The 20,193-nt window shown below is 33.7% G+C and overlaps 2 protein-coding genes across 2 annotated transcripts in view; both read right to left on the bottom strand.

The window, feature by feature from the left end:
• Window positions 1–6,252, bottom strand: part of LOC132706852 (calcium/calmodulin-dependent protein kinase kinase 1) — a 120,699-nt gene extending 114,447 nt beyond the window's left edge. The window contains exon 1 of the mRNA XM_060678447.1: window positions 6,083–6,252. The gene's annotated coding sequence lies outside the window, so the exon portion shown is untranslated. The remainder of the gene's footprint in view (window positions 1–6,082) is intronic.
• A 4,162-nt stretch (window positions 6,253–10,414) lies between these two features.
• On the bottom strand, window positions 10,415–19,414 carry LOC132706194 (uncharacterized). Its single transcript, XM_060677377.1, has 8 exons — window positions 18,835–19,414; window positions 17,113–17,254; window positions 13,445–13,540; window positions 13,187–13,385; window positions 12,932–13,127; window positions 12,658–12,872; window positions 10,610–11,030; window positions 10,415–10,555 (listed from the first exon to the last, which is right to left on the bottom strand). The coding sequence occupies exons 1-7, from the start codon at window positions 18,871–18,873 to the stop codon at window positions 10,916–10,918; spliced, it is 1,002 nt and encodes a 333-aa protein (XP_060533360.1). The 5' UTR covers window positions 18,874–19,414; the 3' UTR covers window positions 10,415–10,555; window positions 10,610–10,915.
• Window positions 19,415–20,193: the final 779 nt, after the last annotated feature.

Genomic DNA, 20,193 nt, shown 5'->3' on the forward strand with positions numbered 1-20,193 from the left:
GCACATCCAGTTTCCTTTATTACAGGTATTTCTCGGGGATCAATCTACTCAGTTTTGAAATATAAATATAATGCGTCTACACTTCGTAAAACTTAAAAACGAAGTGCAAAACCATGTCAAAGGAGGATGCAATTTTGTTTGGATTTTTTAAATAGGCATAATGAGCATAATAATTGTTTGAAAAACATTTTATGGACTCATGAAAGTTCGTTGACTACAAGAAAGGGTTGTAATAGACAAAATACTTGCTATTGGTCTTTAAATAATCCTAGACAAATACAAGAAAAAAACCCAGAGGCACCAGTCAATTAATGTATGGTGTGGGTCTTATTTTGGGTCCGTTTATAGATCAACAGTTAACTGGAGATCATTATTCGCAATTCTTATAGCACCGCTGATTAAATGGCAGCATGACGGTGCCCCTTCTCACAATGTTGTGCAAGTTAAAAATTTTCTTAACATGGAATATCCCAGTGGCGGAACTATGGATTGGCCAGCCAACAGACCCGACTTAACTATAATGGATTTTTTCATTTGGGGTCACATAAAAAATCACGTGCGCATAACTCCTTGTAATAATGTCGTGGAACTTCGGGAAAGGATTTCAGAGGCAATCAATCAGTTAAGAGATAATCCGGAAAAGTATACTAAATGTAAGATATTATACAATTAAAGTGTCTGAGAAATGTGTTCAGGAAAATAGTGCTCATATACGGCAGTATTTAGAATAGAATTTTATACTTTAGTGTCTTGCCAATTTTGGTGTTTAATTTGTAAATAATTATTGTTGTTGAAGCCAGACACGGCACTCTTTCCTATTTTTGCTGATTTGTGAAATATAAACTGTGTTACGTCATTGTAATCGGAATAAGATATTCTATAACACACATATATAATATACACGGTGATCATTTAAAAAAATATGACGTGGACTTATATGTCAGAAAATCGATAGTTTTGTTTCATACGTCATTTGGAAAAAAACTACTACCTCTACACTACACAACAAGGATGATATTGAATATAGTACGAAATATAGCAGTAAGCAATAAAATCAATTGAGAAAGCGGGTTACTGGATTTTAAATAAAAACTGACAATTGTTTCGACAATGCAATATTTACAAACTACCTGCTACTATATATACCGAAAAATGACATTAATACCTTAGTTAATGTTGTGAAAATTTAAGTTTAATAAAGGAGAGGTATTTAAATCTAATTGATCTTTAAGCAATACATTTGAATGTCTCATTTTGTTTATCTCCATGGCTTCCAATAAATTTAATTTTCTACTTTTTATGGCTGTAAGTAAAATATCAAAATTGTCGTCAAAAATGTGTTTTTTTTTTGTGTTTAAGTGTAAGCATAATTAGAATATAGACTATTGTTTTTACACGCTCTTTTATTTTGATTAATGCGTTTCATGAAGGATCTACCTGTTTGTCCAATATATATTATAGGACAAGATACGCAATTCAACCTGTAGACACCTGATTTTTGAGATCTTGGATATTTCGTTTTATTGTTTTTTAAAAATGTTCCCATAGTGTTGTTAGTTCTGAAAACCATTTTTAAACCACATTTTGACAAATGTTTTGAAACTTTTTCACTGTGTTGTTCGTGTTCTGTATTAGGTTTAGGATAAATTGAGATTACTGTTGTCCGGATTTGTTTTTTCTTTATAATTTTATCGATAATGGACGGATTGTAGCAGTTGTTCAGTTCAATTTGTCTAATGATAACAAGTTCTCTGTTGTAAATTTCTGTTGAGAGTGGCGTATTAAGAAATTTGTACATGAAAGCGTGAAATGCAGCCATTTTGTGTGTATAAGGGTGATTTGAGCTGTTATGTATAACTGTGTCCGTGTGTGAAGGTTTATGATAAATGGAAAAATTTTATTTGTTTTGCGTTTTCGTAATAGTTAAGTATGAAAAATTAATACAGTTATTATGTAATGAGTTAATGTAATTTAAAAAAGAATTCAATTGTCTGGCCGTTCCAACAAAGCAAGCAAAGACATCATCCACGTATCTATACCACCACAGAAAACTTTTACTTAAAGGATGTTCTATTCTATGGTGGTATAGATACGTATATGATGTCTTTGCTTGCTTTGGTGGAACGGACAGACAGTAGAATTCTTTTTTAAATTACATTAACTCATTACATAATCGTATAAAATTCAATATAGAGATTGAACAAGATAACTGTATTATTTTTTTAGTCTTAACTATTAAAAAAACGTTCCATTTCAATCTTTTATACACAGACTTCTTAATACGTCACTCTCAACAGAAAATTACAACAAAGAAGTAAACTCTATTCATCCTAAACCTAATACAGAGCACGAACAATTTAAAACAATTACATACATAGGAGAACCCAGTGAAAAAGTTTCTAAACATTTGAAAAAATGTGGTTAAAAAATATCTTGTCCTAAAATGTATATTGGAAGACACGCATTAACGAACATAAAAGAGCGTTTAAAAACAATAGTCTAGATTCTAAATACGTTACACACTTAAACACAGAAAAACACATTTTTGACGACTATTTTGATATTTTACATACAGCCACAAAAAGTAGAAAATTAAAAAAAAAACGACCAATTAGATTTAAACACCTCCCCGTTATTAAACTTAAATTCTCACAACAACATTAATGAAGGTTTTAATGTCATTTTTGTGTTGTGTTGTCGAAACAATGGTCATGTGTCATGTCCAGGATTTTCCCTGGAAGGAAAGAAGAAACAGCTTTTAAAAAAGCTATAAAACAGAGACTCGTTTAATTTTCTACACAATACGACGGACATTATGCTCACTTATTTGGGTCACCGAGTAGAAGTGTCGTTTAAAGTTCGCCTACCGTCAACTTACTGCGAGTTAGGCCGAACTAGGGAAAGCCTTCAACCATATTGAACGTAAAAGTCCAGCGTAATATCGTTCGAAAAGGACCGCCTGTGCCTCGAGTGGCTGGGTGGTAATTTTAAGCGACTTTTAAAAGTTTAGTCGCTAAACGAAATCGTCCATTAGGAAACCCAATCAAAACTTCTTCGCCGATGCGTTGATTTACGCTCTCCCTTACTCACGCGGAAAAAGTTCCTGTCAACTTTAACCGACTTGGGTTGTACGAGAAATTATGCTAACTTCGAGTATTACGATGAAACTCGCGCGCAATGACAAAATTGGGAAAGTTTTGCAATTACGCCAAAAGACCGCCTCGTGGAGGGGCATATTTCGAGGCGGCGGAGAACTAAGAGAAAGTGCAGCAGTTATTAGCAGTATTGTCATAGCTGACACCAATTATTCGATTTATTCTAACTTCTTAAGTTAGCTTTAGTATGCTCTGTTCATAGATATAAGAAAGTGGCCAATTGCTTTTGAATCCAAGGGTGGTCATTAACATACAATGAAACAAGATTAGTACCTAAAATCCGTAATAGAAAATAATTTTATACTTACCTGAGTTTAATATTCCTTGGTTTGCTATACTACTTCCTTTAAGTTTATTAGTAATCATTCTTATTTCGTGTGTAATACAGCGTGTGTTGAATCGTGTGCGAATATGTGCGAGTCTAGTGTATCTCAGGAGATGCTCCCAAATGTAGAAAACACTATTCTATTGAAACCAAGGAAGTTATAAACAATGTTTATTTGTCTCTCATTGAACGTGGTCCCAGCAAGCAAGCATATTTAGAAGAAACGGCCACATTGACGAAAATTCCAACATCAACTGTATGGAAAATCGTGAATAATCCATTTCAGCGGGGAAAAAAAGAAACGATGCTGACATTTTCTCGAGTGTAGATGAAAGTGATCAAGATGTAATACGGCGTAAAGTTTACCGGTTATACGAGGAACAAAGCGTGCCTACATTAGTTATCTTGATGAAAAAGATGAAACCGGTGTTAAATGTGGCAGTGTATTCAAAACATGGGTTTTAGATTCTTTTTTTACCTTGTGAAGAATGAATAGGAAGTACGTAAACTTAAATAATAAATAAAATAAATTTCAATAAGAACCGTTTATTATTTATTTTGTTGTGAGTATGCTATAATAATAATAATAACCATTCCAACAGATAACATGACCAAATTTCACGAAATATTAAATATAAATCACACAATACACAGAGCACGTAAGCGTAATATATTTAAACTGTTTATACATTTTTGCATTTCGACTTCTTCTTTTGTCTACTGCATTTTTTTTCTATAAAAGTCGCTTTAAAAAAATATCGATCGACTCATTCATTCGTTTCTGCATTCTCCATTATTCGCATTTTGTATTCAAACTGACTGGGCAACATCAAACAAAGCAATAATTGGAACGCCTTATCCTTTTGATTTATTGTTTTATTTGGAAAAGGTAAAAAGTTTGAAAAAAAAGTTGCTCCTTAATTTAGATCACCGGCAAAACAGTAATAGTACTAATTATACTAAACTAACCAGAACTAAATGCATGCTAACCCCTAAAATTATATGAAATTGATCATCAAATAAATGCCATCTCTATGTAGAGAAGGTTGTAGGGTGAAAATTGCTAAACGATCGTCAGACAAAAAGAGAGATGGAGAATGTGGCAATTCTGTTAACCTATGGTGAATCTAGAATACAGGGTGTCGAAGACAGTCTTGGTGTAAACCAGAGTACATTGTTGACCTTATAAACTTAAAAAAAGGAAAGTAATTGTTAAGTTGGCAATACGATAAAAGAAAGAAATGAATCATGGGTTTCGCTTCAACAAACTTTATATCGAAATATAAATTGATATTTACATCATTATATCATATTTAACAAACAGTTGACATGCATTCTCCAAACTTATTATTAAAATAATTCAAAAAATACAGCATGCTTCAAACAAAACATAAAAACTGAAGGGAGTATCTCCAACCATTACTGAGATATCGCGTTTCAAATATGGCGGAAGAATAATGTTTTCATTATTTATTTTAAAACGGAAATCAACAATAAAACATTACCGAAATATTAATGTTATGAATACTCACTTTCCGCATTTTTTATTTATTTTTTCAAAATGAGTGAATTAGACTAGCTTTTGTTTTTTGTTTTTGTAGTTTATTGCATTTTTTTTTATAAAAGTGGCTTTAAAAAATATCGATTCACTCATTCATTCATTTTTGCATTCCATTAATCAACTAAATTTGTTATTATCGAACGACTAAATGATCATCAGAGACTAATTGTTTAAATAAATTAATCAAACAGTTGACATATATTCTCAAAACTTATTATTAAAATTAGTCAAAAAATACAGGATATTTCAAACAAAACATAAAAACTGAAAAGAGTATTTATCTCCAACTATTAATGAGATATCGCTTTACAAATATGGCGGAAGAATGGCGGAATAATAATGTTTTTATTATTTATTTTAAAACGCAAATACAACAATAAAACATTACCGAAATATTAATGTTATGAAAACCGACTTTCCGTATTTTTTATTTTTTTTTCAAAAGAGTGAATTAAACTAGCCTTTATTTTTTGTTTTTGTCGTTTATTGCATTTTTTTTAGTAAAAGTGCCTTTAAAAAAATATCGATTCACTCATTCGTTCATTTTTGCATTCCAACGATCAGAGAATAATTTTTTTATTAAATTAATCGTACTTTGCATTCAAACTAACTGGGCAACATCAAATAATGCAATGATAGGAAACGCCTAATGCATTGCTTTTGATTGTATTATCTTATTTGGAAAAGGTGAAAAATTTGACAAAAAATGTAAGTTTTTCCTTAAATCTAGGTAATAGAGATGGTGGTAATCTAATTCAACCGTTATTTTAAACATCCTGTATAAATATATATTCACTTTATCAAACATCTCTATTTAGAGAAGGTTGAAGGTTCGAAGGTTTGTCGGAAACTTTTGCTCTTTTCTCTTGAAAATTGCTAAAGCCATTGTCATCAATAAAGCGACGAAGAGCATAGTGCTAGGCTCATAGGTCCGCGGCCTCAAAACCCGATTCTCTTTTGCTTTTCAATTATTTTTTTTTAATTAAGGGATATACCAAATCAGATAACGTTCGCTGCTTTACACGCTCTAACCGACCTTACCTGATTTTGATATGCCGTGAGTTGGACGCGGACTCTTCCAGTTCAAAATAGGGTGATTAAAAATTTCTTCTTTTCCGTTTGGCTGCTGTAGTTATCACTATTCGCGTCTTGGGGGCAAGTTGGCGCGAAAAATTGAAAACGTTTGTATCAGGCCGACTGCCTTCATCAGCCTCGGCCAAGAAACAACTGAATGAAGTCGCGATGCCCGATGCTTAGCACGACGCTCGGACAGCCCCACAGTTGCCAGATCTATCAGAAAATAGCTAAGGATTCCTTTCTTCGTTTCTTCACTTCGTAGCTAATGTTTTAGTCTTTCGCCAGTTTTTTTTTCTAAAATAGTGTTTTCATAACAGTAATTTTCTGGTAATACTTTGTTAATCTATTTTCGTTTTAAGATAAAAAAGATTATTTTTCCGCCATATTTGTAAGGCGATATCTCAGCAATGGTCGGAAACGTTCTGTACTTTTTGACTAATTCAAATAAGAAAATACATTTTTGAGAATTTATGTGAACTGGTATGTTAAATATAATATACATATCGATTTACTGACAAAATTGATGACAGCTCAATCAATTTAAAGTCGATTTTGCTGTAGGGTTGCCATGATTATGCATACATGAAAATATTTTAGAGTGCGAGTCCTTGGTAAAAAATATTGAGTCCTTCGATGCAGAATTTTCAAGATACAAGGCGTTAAATTTTAAAAAAACATTTTTGTTATTGATTTTTAGATGTTTTCGTATTTGGCCTCGTTTTCGAGGGAAAAAAAATTGCATGGCACTGGCCAAAGCTGGTTTTATTCTAACACAATGTATCTGGAAAACTTTTTATTTCGGGATCTTATATCTTCATAAAATACATATTGTTTTAAGGAATCGTCATTTAAAATATCTCCGCCCATTTTTTGGACACCGAAATGTATGTATTATTTGAAATTGAAACCTGTCAAATTATATTTCTGAATGCTATAGAGTAATAAAATCTCATTATCTGTGCACAGTGATCTCACGAATACTTAATCAACTTTCATTATTGGACATTCATTTGATTGCAAAATTCGTTCAATGTTACTCGCGGTAGGACACTCCTGAAAAGGAAAGAATTTTATTTCCAAATAGTATTAGCTGCATTTTATTAGGTTACCATGATATTAATAAACAGTATACTGAAATTTCGTTTGAAAAAATGATAACATTCTGCGTCATTTGAGGAACTGCCATTTCATCCTTACGTTATAATTACCGAGTCAGTCAATTAGCAAGGGTTAAAAAAATCCCTAGCCATAGATATTGATAAATTTTCCAAGAACAAGTTGGCACTATCGCAGCAAGCTGGTTGTATTTGCGTTGCCATGACAACGTCGTCGGCAAAAGCCTACTATGCATCGAGAGAGAATGGACCTTCGATTAAAAATAAGATTACTCTTGATGGTGCATTACGTTTCTGGAATGATGTCATTTTTGGTTATTTCGTCATTATCGCGTCTCTGTAACTGTCAGTGCCGGTTTTGGCTATGTACCAGATTATATTCTTCAAAATTGACATTGATTTGTTGTAACATTTTATAAACTTTTGCAAGATGCCGATATAATCTGCAATCACGGCTATAGTTTTTAATATCTGGACTTTTTTTCATTTGGAGAAAAATAAAGCTAAAAATTGTTAACGTTATTGAACAAGCTTATTTAAAGAACTAGATAACAGATATGATCGAAAAAGGCAAATGAATATTTTAATGTTGGTTTTAAATGGAAAAAAAATCAAATAAGAGAAAATACCTGATGGATATCCCTCACATTTAGGAAATATGCTTATAGCACCGTATTTATTGTTGAGACTTGGGATTTTAGTAAAAGTTCGTTTTGAAAGAGCTATTGAGGGTTATCGATAGATTATGTTCATAAATATAAGAAAGTGACCAATTGCTTTTGAATGATTATTATCCAAGTGTTCCTAAAGTTTCGGAATTAAAATTCAGGTAAAATTGTGGTCCGTAATAGAAACTAATTTTATACCTATGCCTACCTACCTACCTAATATGCCTTGGTTTTATATATTACTTAGTTTAAATTTATTAGTAATGATTCTTATTTCGTGTGTAATACAGCGTGTGTTGAATCGTGTGCGAATTATGCAAAATATGTGCGAGTCTAGTGTATCTCAGGAGATGCTTCCGCCCCAGTATAGAAAACACTATTCTATTGAGACTAAGGAAGTTATAAACAATGTTTATATGACTCTCTCATTGAACGTGGTGCCAGCAAGCAAGCAAGCATCTTTAGAAGAAACGGCCACATTGACGAAATTTCCAACATCAACTGTATGGAAAATTGTGAATAATCCCATTTCAGCGGGGAAAAAAAGAAGCTGTCATTTTCTCGAATGTATATGAAAGTGATCAATATATAATACGGCGTAAAATTTACCAGTTATACGAGGAACAAAGCGTGTCTACATTAGATATCTTAATTAGGAGGAATCTTTTAAAATTCGGAAATGGCGACTGGAATATCTAGAAAAAATTAGGATTTACAGCGAACAACAAAGGCCAATTATTTACTTGGATGAAACTTGGTTCGACACTTAGAATACCCCGGAAAAGTGTTGGGTTGATCCAGCTGATAAGTTTAAAACAAACGCGCCATCAAAAAGAGATAAAAGAATAACTATTTTGCATGCTGACTCTAAAGATGGTTGGATTCCAAATGGACTTTCTCTGTCTGCGAAAAATATTAAAGATTCTTCTCTGGATTACCATGAAGACACCACCACTGATTTATTTGAAAGTTGATTTAAAAGCAAACTAGTTCCAAACATTCCTTCTAATAGCGTCAATGTAATGGACAATGCAAGTAATAACAGTAGACAGTTGACTAAAACCCCTTCCTCATGTGACACAAAAGCAACAATCCAAACCTACATGTATAATAACGACATTTATTTTCATGAAGATTATACCAAAAAGTAATTAATTGAGGTTCTACAAAGCTTGAACCTACGTCTGTGATAATTATGCAAAAAATCTAGGGCATACAGTTTTAAGGCCACTGTATATTTAATCCCATTGAACATGTTTGGCGTCAACTGAAATCTGCCATTCGTCGTTACAATGTTTTCCCCGTGTAAACTCCAATGTCCTCAAACTTATAGAATCCGAAGTTTTTAACATTCCTCCACAAAGAAAATAGAAAAAGCAGAACAATCGTATATCCATATTACAAATAATAATTAGAAATGATAATGATATATTATGTGAATAATTTTAAGAAATTTAAGTAGGTAATAAAAATAATTTGTAATTTTATTTTAGATTTAAACATAAATACATACATAAATAAATAAATATTGTTTAGTATCTTTCCTAACAAAACCCCAAATAATTAAATTCTAAGCAAAGTACGGACCTGTTCGGCCATATTTCATTCTTACAGCTTGCCCGGGTCTTTCCTTAATTCATATCAGTTAGTCACTTTCTTATATCTATCAACAGATTTTATCAAATCTTCCTATGAACGCAAGCTATCATTCCGGCCTTTTAGGGGATATTCCATGAAAATCATCGACAAAACAGATATTGGTTCGATGGTTAAATGAAAAAGACATTGATTTCCCACGAATGATGAAATATGGAGCATTGTAGAAAAAAGTTATTGAAAAATGAAGTATCGTCAGAGCGGAAAGGGTAATCTAAGAAAATTCGTTTTAATCTAAAAATTAATAAATACATATATTTAGTAATATCTGTATTTAGGAAGTAACATAATTTTGAGAAAAATGGCAAACTGGCCTTAATTGAATACATTACAAACAAGGAATAAATTAAAGATTAATAAAATTATATTAGTAAAGGCTTGACTTTTTAGTTTTTGATGTTATAAAATCCTTTTTGGCCAATTCTATTGTTTTGGGTTTCGGAAATTATGTTACGGAGCGCAACCCTCTTATCTACAGCACAGAACATGTGTAGGTTAGGAATTATTGTTAAAAAAAGTAATATAAGATATACGCTATTTGAAATCAGCGTGACATCACTTCAGAAAAGTAATACGTCATCCTATACCTTCAACGGCTTGTCAGTGTCGACGGAGACTGATTTAATTCGGATAAAATATGGGCCTTGGTCCGATTCTGTGGTTAAAACTTATCGTTGCAGTTGCAACAATACTCGCTGGGGCTGCCTTGGCCATATGTGTTGGCATGATCAGAAAGTAAGTGTTTTTAACAATTTAGTAGACGTATTACGTAACTCTTTGCTTCTCTGTAGGCAGCCTGTTCTTTCGAGAAAATACCAGAACAAGAGTTAACACTGACGCGAATATGAAATAATGCAAAACAAAATTACAAACTGCAGTTTATTGATGTGAAATGGTGTTTTCCCTGGTTTATGTTTCGTTGGAGTTATTATACGTGGTTTCTAGCGACAAGTGCGGGTTTGGACGAGATTTGGATTCGAATATGAAGAGCTTAGAACCTAAAATGATAATATTATTTTATATAGTATCACATATATACAATGCCCATTTACCTGGGGAAGTCTCATGGCTGGAGTTCCCACCCACCTCTGGCTGCTGCTGAACTTTGTCATCGTTCTGAGGGTTCAGTACCGTGAAACCCGGCCGGTTGCACCCAAACGGAATTGAATGACTGGCCTGATTCGGGTTCCTGAAAATTTCCTGAACCCTTTGAATTTTGTCCTGCAGTGGTTTGAACCATCGGTTGGGAGCGAACTGATGCAGAAACTCTATGTAGAGATGATGGTTGCCCAAAATGGTTCTCAATTTACTGTCGAGGTCTCTGTATTCGTTGGGTTTGAGGTTAGGGAAGATTTTCCTCAAAAATTGGGAGAACGGCGAGTCAGTTTGTTGGATTTTGGTTTGTGCTTCGTCATTGTGCTCAGGCAAAGCTGATATAGCAGCCAGCAGTGCCAGGATGACGCAGCAAATTGCCTGGAATTACCCGGTAAATTTAAAAATAGAAAATTAAAATTGTCTTACTCGTTGATTCGGAATGTTCCACATGCCAAGCTTGTTCGTGCACGAAGTGTAACTTAATTTGATTTAGGTCTGAGTTTATATATTTCGAGAAACAGTAACAATACCCCTATATTTTGTGAATATATTATTTCAAATTGACCCGCTTTCGTTTTCAATTGCTTCATCTAAATAATATTCATATACAGTACAGCGAACAAAATATATTAGGCTACACAATGAATTTTAAGGTGTTCTGCCATTCTCGCAAAAAAAATTGAGCTTGTTAAAAATGGAAAAGGGTGAGCAAACTTTACTCATCAGCTTATTCCCCCTCAAAGTGACGTCATCAGAGCCGTTCACACAGTAATTTAAGAAATAAGAGTGATTTCAATTCCTGAGTGGCACACTTCTCTGTCTATAATGCAAGGATGTTGTACAATTCGCTGCCAGAGAATTTGAAAAAAATTTAACATAGAATTTACAAAATACCAATTTTCTGGGTAAAAATATTAAGAGAGGTATACTTAATGTAGAGTAAGGATTTGCCAGGGTCTGCGTGTACAGTTATACGACCAATTTTTGTCTATTATTTTAGATTCAGTCTACTCTATTTTCTCTCGCACAATAATTATTTATGAAATGAAATGTAATTTTGGAAAAAATGTAGTTAATAAAGGACATCTTATGGGTATTATTGTTATATATTATTATCATTATCATTTTCATTTTTATTATTATTATCATTATTTATTATTATTATTATTTGTAACAAATTATGTTGAATTTCTTTTGAAGTGCCCTTAAGTATCGAAGAATTTTTTAGGTGCTCACTTAGAGACTAGAATCAGCTGAAAACTTAATAGGTCCACGAAATACCTCAGGGTTCTCGTAAGTTCCGCTCTTATCATGTCCCAGGAGAACCAATTCAAAAGCTCCGCAAAAGTTAACGAAGTAAAGTCGGCATATATGGAATACCAATTATCTTTATAGTGATAAAATGAAAAGTGTTTTGAAGCAGCCATATTTTATTAATAAATAGCGTGACAGGTACTAAATTAAAACCCAAAACATATTAATATTACAAAAATATTTTTGAAAAATGCATTTTTGCAATTATTTTGTTACATCCACAGATCCATTCTTTTCTTGAGTAAATGCCTTTATTAAATTTCCGTGTATTAACTTTTTTTCTCTGCTTACGCCAGCTCTTATATCTGGTCTACGTATTGCTTTTAATTCTAACCTTTATTAGTTTGAATATTTAAAACATCTCTTCACATTTATTAAATTAATAGTTAATAGTGAATATAAATTTTCACAAAAGCCAATAAACCAGAACACCACACAACTGCGAGAAGAAAATATTTTTTTACATGTTTTATGAGCTCTGCAGAACTGCAGTGCATGTGCACCTGCCGCCCCTGACCCTACATTATTTAAATAAAATTAGTTAAATAGTTCTCTTTATTGAATAAAATCTTCAACGTTAACACAAGCGATGGCTCCGCATACAAAAAATTATCACACACGGATTTTCTGTACAAATAGCAAATAGGAACATGGCTGCCGCCAAAACGTCGAGAGAAATGCTCGCATCTACCACGCAAATTTCAACGGTGGGATTCCTTTGAGAGCTGCATTGATGTAACTGCTAGGCTGCTCCAGATCCTGCAGAACTTCCCTGACTCTAGCGACGACGTCAGGCTTCTTCGAGTCCTGATTGTCAAGCAGTTTCCTAAGGACTATTTTCAGTTGATCGCTGGATGTTCCAGAGGACGAGTCTACCAGAGTCTTCAGCACTGCGTTATTGTACCCCTACAACATTTTTTCGGCTACTGATAGATGGTCTAACCGGCGAAGGCTTTAATACGTACGTTAAATTTGCTAAGACCCAATCTTTTCGCTTCCTTATTAAGGGTGTCGTACAAATTCAGCAAAGTAACGTACGCTCTGGTCGGTGGTATCCTCTTCTGCCTTAGCTGCCGCAACAATTCCAATCCGAAATCTACGTCGTCGAAGTTTTTCGAGAACTGGAGGAATTTGCCTTCCTCGCCGCAATCGTCATCGACTCTAAAAGTGAGAAACGGGAAAGTCGAGCTTGGTAATGATGGTTTCGTTAAGTAACTAACTTATTGGCCAGTTTAAAGAGGTGGGCGAATCCCTTGCCGAAATAGGAATCGATCTCTTTGGCGAAATCGTCCTCTTCTTGGTCAGACAGACTTCTGGCCGCCAGGTGATCATTTGGAGGCTCTAAGAAGTAGTATCTGTCGAAATAGTTCGGTCCGCTGGGTTCCTGCAGTTCTTTGACGAATTCTTGGTACGTTTTTCCTGCAAAATAGAGCGGCAGACGTTACTGGTCAAGTGCATATCTAATTTGGCTGAATTACGGTTTGCGTAATAGGCCTGCGGATTTTCGGGTGCGTAGACCCCGGGCTTATGGGACGGAGTTGGCCTCATGGTGGTGGTGGACGTTGTGGTAGTAGCTATGGAGTAAGGTATAGTTAGGGTTATGCAATTGACCGGTCAATTGGGTCGATTAAAATGGGTTCGATATTATAAGTATCGTGTTCGGATAACCCTTGAGGAGGGTTATAGGTAAATTGAACATCACAAACGCGTAATAATTTATTGTAAAATACATATTATTTCTATTAAATACTGATAAAAAAAATAGTCTACAATTGAGGAGTAGAAGTAACAAAAGGGCTAAGTACCATTTTTTTTTGTAAATTATATTTTTATATAGAAATCTTCTACGTGCCATCATTCACATACAGGATCCGTGATCTGTATATTTTTTGTAACGACACTGTCAAATATTGTAAAGAGCTATTCGAATTGAGTTTTGAACATCGAAAACAAGGAATGAGAAGATCAAGTGGTGAGCAAAGACGACGCAAAAATGCAGGACAAGCCTAAAAAAAGAGGCCTAACCTACAAGTAAGTCATTGTTTTAATTTCTAATAAGGAAGCTTCTACATGACTCTAGGATGGTCCCAATTTTTATCTAATGCGCTGTAGGTTTGAATTCACAGGCTTAGCGCAGTTGTTACTAAAGTGGATTAGATACTCACCAAACCTTTTTTTAAATATTGTTTTACTGTGTATATATTTCTGTAAGTCCTAAAAAATATTCTTCTTTCTTGCAGATAATATATAATTGTAAATTTACCTGCAAGTCGTTAAACTACGAACAGAGATTGACACTTTTTGAAAAATACTATGAGTGCAGACCTGAAGTCCGTGGAACGTACATCATCCGCCTAATACATTTAACAAAGGTAAAGAGAAAAAGGTATGGCTCATACGAAGACCATCGTGATAGTCACCGTCAATGTACCATCCACTTCCAGACGGATAGGGTAATGTTGTAGTTGTATGTAAATCTACTTTTATGAATACTTCCGATTTGACAAAAAAGTTTGTTTATAAAGACATGACAACTCGTGTAGCTCCTGGAAAATTTAAGCAGGGTGATAGGCAACAGAGTATATAAGTAGTATTCCCCGAGAAGAATCTCATTATTCGCGAGCAAAAACTGCAAAAGAAATATACCGTTTTTGCAGAAATTTCCACTCAGTTTGGTCACCTATAAGTTTTACTAAAATAAGAGTAATAGAATAAAAAAGAAAAAAGAGAAGAAATTTTACTAAACTTGGAGTCATTACCTTCTCACCAGGTGGCGTTTGCTGACATAATCGCAAAAAAAACTTAATTTTCTGAAAAAGCATAAATTTATTTTTGACTTTTTGAAAACCGCGTCCCAATATCTTTATACTAAAGATATGAATGAGGTTAAAAGTTAATTTTTTCTTATTCCGAATTTTATAAATTAAATGCTAGTTTATCATTTGATGAAATAGATGAAAAATGATATACAAAATCAAAATAAAATGTTGTTATCTATTTTTAAAAATGTGTTGAAAGAAGACTTTAGAAATGTTTCACTTAGAGGACGTCGAAGTGACACCTATAGTAAATGTGATTCGTTAAAGTGCGAAATAAAAGCGACGGGCGAAAGAAGTCGGACAGCAAAGTTGTTCTACATGAGCCAACTTTAACGCTACAGCTTGGGAATCAACTTTGTTGATAACATAAATTGGGAGTTGCTTATTACGCGTCCCCAATACAGAAAAAAGAAATGTTGTTGTTTGGAGCGATAACTGTATTGCTCAAAATAAAAACAGAATGAGTGTTTTCATTTATGTGTTTTTAGTGAGTTGTGAACTCTTTGACACTATTCAACATAGCTTCCTTCAGTGCTGCAGGGATTTCGCGTTGATCGAGAAAAAAAAGCGCAAGTGCGTTAAATGTAATACTGTCAAGTACACGCGCAGGCCGATTTGAGATAGTAGATATGACACAAAAAAATTTTTTTGATCTACAAGCGGCAGCTGACAAGATACTAAATCTCAAACAAGTGAATATTAGCAAAGTCGATCGAATGAAAGTTGACTTCCAAAGACGTGGCTTTTTGTTGACTGCTGAATCTTATTCTGAAGTAGCATGTTGGAAAGGCACACGGTACTTAAAAAAGGAAAAACCATAGAAGATATTAGAAATATCTCAGTTAGGCTGCTACCATACATTAATAAGCTCGGTGATAACAAGATTGTTTTCGAAAAATCGTCGGTGAGCGGGGCAAGTTCGTCGCAAATCGCGCGAATCAGTTTTTTATTTAAAAAAAGGCGCTTCGCGTATTCTTGTAGGGACGCAATGTTTTTCTATCGAGCTCCTGCGGACCACTGTGGAACTTTCTCAAAATCGATGTAATTTAATTGTGCATGCACCCTGTATAATATGTCTTTGACATCTCGTCGAACTTCAAAGTTATAGAAAACACCAGTAAATATTAAAATTTTTACTGGTAATTTTTACGATTTTAATTTACTTACGATACCGTTCATATCAAATTATCATATTTTTAAAAGTTTTTCATGTATCGCCAAGAATTCACCCACATAATTCTAGGATCTATTAGAATTTTTTGCCCACAAACGACGTACCCTGCATATAATTCCAACAATGTTCGAAATAGAGGATATAACTCTAGATCTCTCCTGAATTTTTCCTTGATACGGCCTATAACACTGTTTGAACGGATTAGCTATTGTTTGTACGAATTTACTCTGTAAAAAACAATTTTCACGGTCTTTTAGATTTTTGTCCATAAGTAAAACACCCTGTATATATTCGAAAAAATGCATGAAACAATAGTTATAGCGCCTGATCTCCCACGTATACCGAATGTAAAATTTTTCCGATCGGATGAATGGGTTTGGAGGAAAAGATGTTTTTCTGGATGCCAAAATAACCACAAAAAAATACTTCGCGTGTATATGGGCAATATCGTCATGTAAAAGAAACTAACATCTAAAACACAGATTTGAAATTATTTCCAATTTTCAATAATAGGGGACCCATTTTTAAGTTTTTTTGAATTTGCGGCGCACCCTGTATATTTTTGAAAAATTGTCAATAATAAAAGTTTATGGAGTCCTTGCCTCTGCGTCTTCTGGTTCTAGAATTTTTTCGGTCTTGTGAACCGTTTTTTTTAAATACTTCCCGACCCCCCCAGCCCTCCCATTTTCAATAGGTTCCGTCAAGGATTAAAGCTGCATATATGTGCCGAATATGAAGTCGATTGATTCAAATTTCGGACACTTATCGTGTTTCATAGCAAGGTCCAAAAAATAGTCGAAAATCGCGAAAAAAAGATGTGCCTCGTGAAGGGGTAAAAAGGAGGTAATTTTGTAGCTCCAACGATTTGAAAGTTATTCAGGAAAAACCAAAAGACGAGAACGGAGAACGGAGAACGAAGAAAAATGATTTTTCTACGTTTTTTTTGTCTCAGCTTATTTACCAGTAAGCCAAATAATATGTTTTTTTTTTGATAATTATAATTTTTTTAAATATCTCCTTTTAACAATTTTGGCACTTAACCCCTTTGTTACTTCTATTACAACATTTCTTGACTAGCCAATTAAAAAGTAATTAATTGAGCAATCAATTAAGAAGTGGTCAACTGACCAGTCCCAACACCAGGTATACTTACAAGGCTGCGGATTCAGCTCGTATTTCATCAGTTCGCTCAAATGTGCTATCACTTGCATACTTGCTGGTATATACGAGTCGGAAAAATTTTGAATCTTTTCTACTTTTGGTGGACCTCTTCCCGTATACGCCGTCAGACATATCTGTAAAATGAAATACAATATGAAATTGTATAATTTGATGTGAAATGCAAATTGATCCTTCGGCAACAATGCCATATGTCACAAACTATTATTCAGAATTTGATTTTTTATATACATTTTGGCGGCGATTTTTGGGTTCACTTTAAAAAGAAAACTTCATATCAACATATTTCCTAAACGTCCTAAATTTTGAGATACGGGGTGGATAAAAAATTCAATATTAAAATATATTTCTTTTTAATGTCTGCAATACCGCTTTAGATATTTTAATGAAATAAAAGATAAACTAATCGTTGTTCAAAAATCAATTTAAAAAATCATAAAAATTAACCGTTTACGAACAAGTCAGTTTTGAAATTTTGACCAGTTTTTATTGGTTTTTAGTTTGCATGAGGGCTGAGACTGCTCTCACTAAGGGCGTTCTGGTTTTTGGTTGTGAGATTTTTGCAGTGAGCAAATGCAAGTTTTAACTAGAAACAGAGACGGACCAAAACATGAAACGGCAGGGATTTATGCGATCTTAATTCTTGAAAGTAACCTTTACAGTGTTATAATTTGAACATTCTGTGTAAGATTTTAAACATATATTTTAATTTTTATGAGCAAAAGAATGAAAAACAGAAGATACAAGATACAAGATTTTATTAACTACGTTTTACAATAAAATACAATATATATTAGATAAGTAGGTGGTTACATTCACAGACAGAGATGAAGTATTAAAAACAAAAAATCAAATAAGAATACAAAAGACGTAAAAAAAGACAATCTATGTACTCGACAACAGTATAAAAGCCATTAGCAAATAAGTGCTCTTTAATTTTGTTTTTAAGAGAAATGAGATTTAGTGATCTAATATTAATGCTTAATAGTATATTACGCAACTAGTGCGGTAAACGGCATTTGACTCACGAGTTTATTTGACACGAGCGGAGCGAGTGTTTAATAAACGTGACCGTCAGAATTTACAAATGTCAAAATTCATCTTCATCATTCACATGCTAAATCGGCGTATACTTAATTATTTTACAGAAGGGAGTAGTCAAATGGAAGCAGTATTTAGAATAGTTAAGTTGTTCTACTACTAAAAATTTCCCAATTTGGAGATTTGTCAAAAACGAGTGGACTAAAATATAAAATGTGTTACATCATTGTAAACGGAATAACATATTTTATTAAACACTTACATATATTATACTGGGTGTTCCATTTAAAAAAAACTGATATGTCCGAAAATTGATCGCGTTTTATGTTTTTTGCGTCACTTGGAAAAAAACCTGCCTAATAACCCCACATTATGTTTTTTTTTTAACTCTAAAAACAAAAAGGTACGTGTGTGGCAAATTTTATTAAAATATGTAAAGTGGTATCAGGCAGTTTATTGCATTTTTAAAGGCTACCCTATATCTTAAAAATTAAGACGTTTAGGACCTATGTTCATGTGAAGTTTTTGGTTTAAAAATTTTCCCCTTTAATGATTGCCATTCGATTAGAAACAGCCCGTATAGAGCGTCCATTGTAATAATAAAAATAAGTTTCTCACGAACTTGCCGGCGCATTTTGGCATCGATCAATCTTACCTGTATGAAACACACGAAACACAGCCCGAAACAGATCATCTCGCGCGTTATAACAAAATCGACACGCGAAATTAATCACACTCGATTAATTTTAACGGTGCAATCGATCGCCAGTTTCGCCGACCGTGTTCCGAAAAAATCGGCGGACGATTCGTCGATAACGTCGTCCGTTCGCGCCACAGAAGCAGTCCTTAAAATTCTTGCAACTTTAAAAACCAGTCCGATGTATTATTATTGTCGGGCGCAGGCGACTTTGAAAACGCGAATCGACCGACGGTTGTTTTATAAAATCCAGAGGTCGTCCCGCGATCTTAATCTCGTTAGACGAACAGGTTCATTGCTTCAATTGTTTTTTCTATTCGCCGTATTGCTGCGCATTTCACTTGTTTCTATTGTTCGGTCGGACGGCTACCTACTTACGCAGCTACGACGGGCGATACACGCACGAACGAATGGGGGTCACGCCATTTTGGATTAAGCGCGTAACACGGAGAGAAACTTTTAACCCCGGAACGCAGTTGTAAAAGATCAGTTTTATTTTTCGTATTCTATGGGATTCGTTCAACTCAATAAAGTGCCGTTTTACATTTTTAAATATTCCTAGTATTTCCGAAAATACTCGAAAAAAAACCTTTATTTGTTAAAAACATGGAATACACATTTTCATGATCACTTTTTCAGCTCTATATTTCATTACGATTGCATATTGATTCTGACGGTTCGACTTCTGCACTTGATTTTTTTTCAATTTAATTAAATCCTTTCATCACCTTTAAAACACTATACCGGGTGACACAAGAAAGTGGGAACACTCTATAACTCTTAAACGGCTTGAGGTAGCGATTTGAAACCTATATTTTTTTGCATTTTTGGATTCAGCAGAATAAGATGGTTTTTCTCTCTTTTTTTTTTGTTTTTTTTCAATTTTTACTTGATTTTTGAAAATTGTGTCTAGGAGGCTTTGAGCATCATAAATACTATTTAACAGGTCACCTGACCATGGGAAAAATTGTAAATTAAACTTTTCTTTACTTGTCTAATGGCAAATAGCATTTAATATGATGAACTATTAATTTTTTATGATAACCGAGTTTTTCCTAGTGGGAAAGCCGGTACGTTTTTTGCAACATTTTGACATCAAAATTTTCAAAATCCGTTAAAAAATAAGCTCACGGAAAGGAAAAAAGCAAATGAGTAAGTACATTTTTATAACAACAAAATATTACTTAGGCGGCTTTGCTTCTATTCATCGTCGAGTCGACATGATTGAAAATTCTGACAGTTTGTACATTTTTATCTGAGTATCGATTTTGTCGTGTTATCGATTTGGATTGTCAGGGAAAACAATCAATTTACAAA

The sequence above is a fragment of the Cylas formicarius genome, unplaced genomic scaffold, assembly GCF_029955315.1.
Source record: "Cylas formicarius isolate icCylForm1 unplaced genomic scaffold, icCylForm1.1 PGA_scaffold_8__14_contigs__length_24414737, whole genome shotgun sequence".
NCBI lineage: Eukaryota > Metazoa > Arthropoda > Insecta > Coleoptera > Brentidae > Cylas > Cylas formicarius.

Bases quoted from the DNA above. Each gene is read 5' to 3' on its own strand.
- LOC132706194 (XM_060677377.1), bottom strand. From the start codon at position 18,873: ATGATCTGTTTCGGGCTGTGTTTCGTGTGTTTCATACAG. The intron at 13,541-17,112 runs GTAAGTATACCT...CTTACTCCATAG, and splicing joins CGAGCTGAATCCGCAGCCTT to CTACTACCACAACGTCCACC. The intron at 13,128-13,186 runs GTTAGTTACTTA...TCTCACTTTTAG, and splicing joins CTCTTTAAACTGGCCAATAA to AGTCGATGACGATTGCGGCG.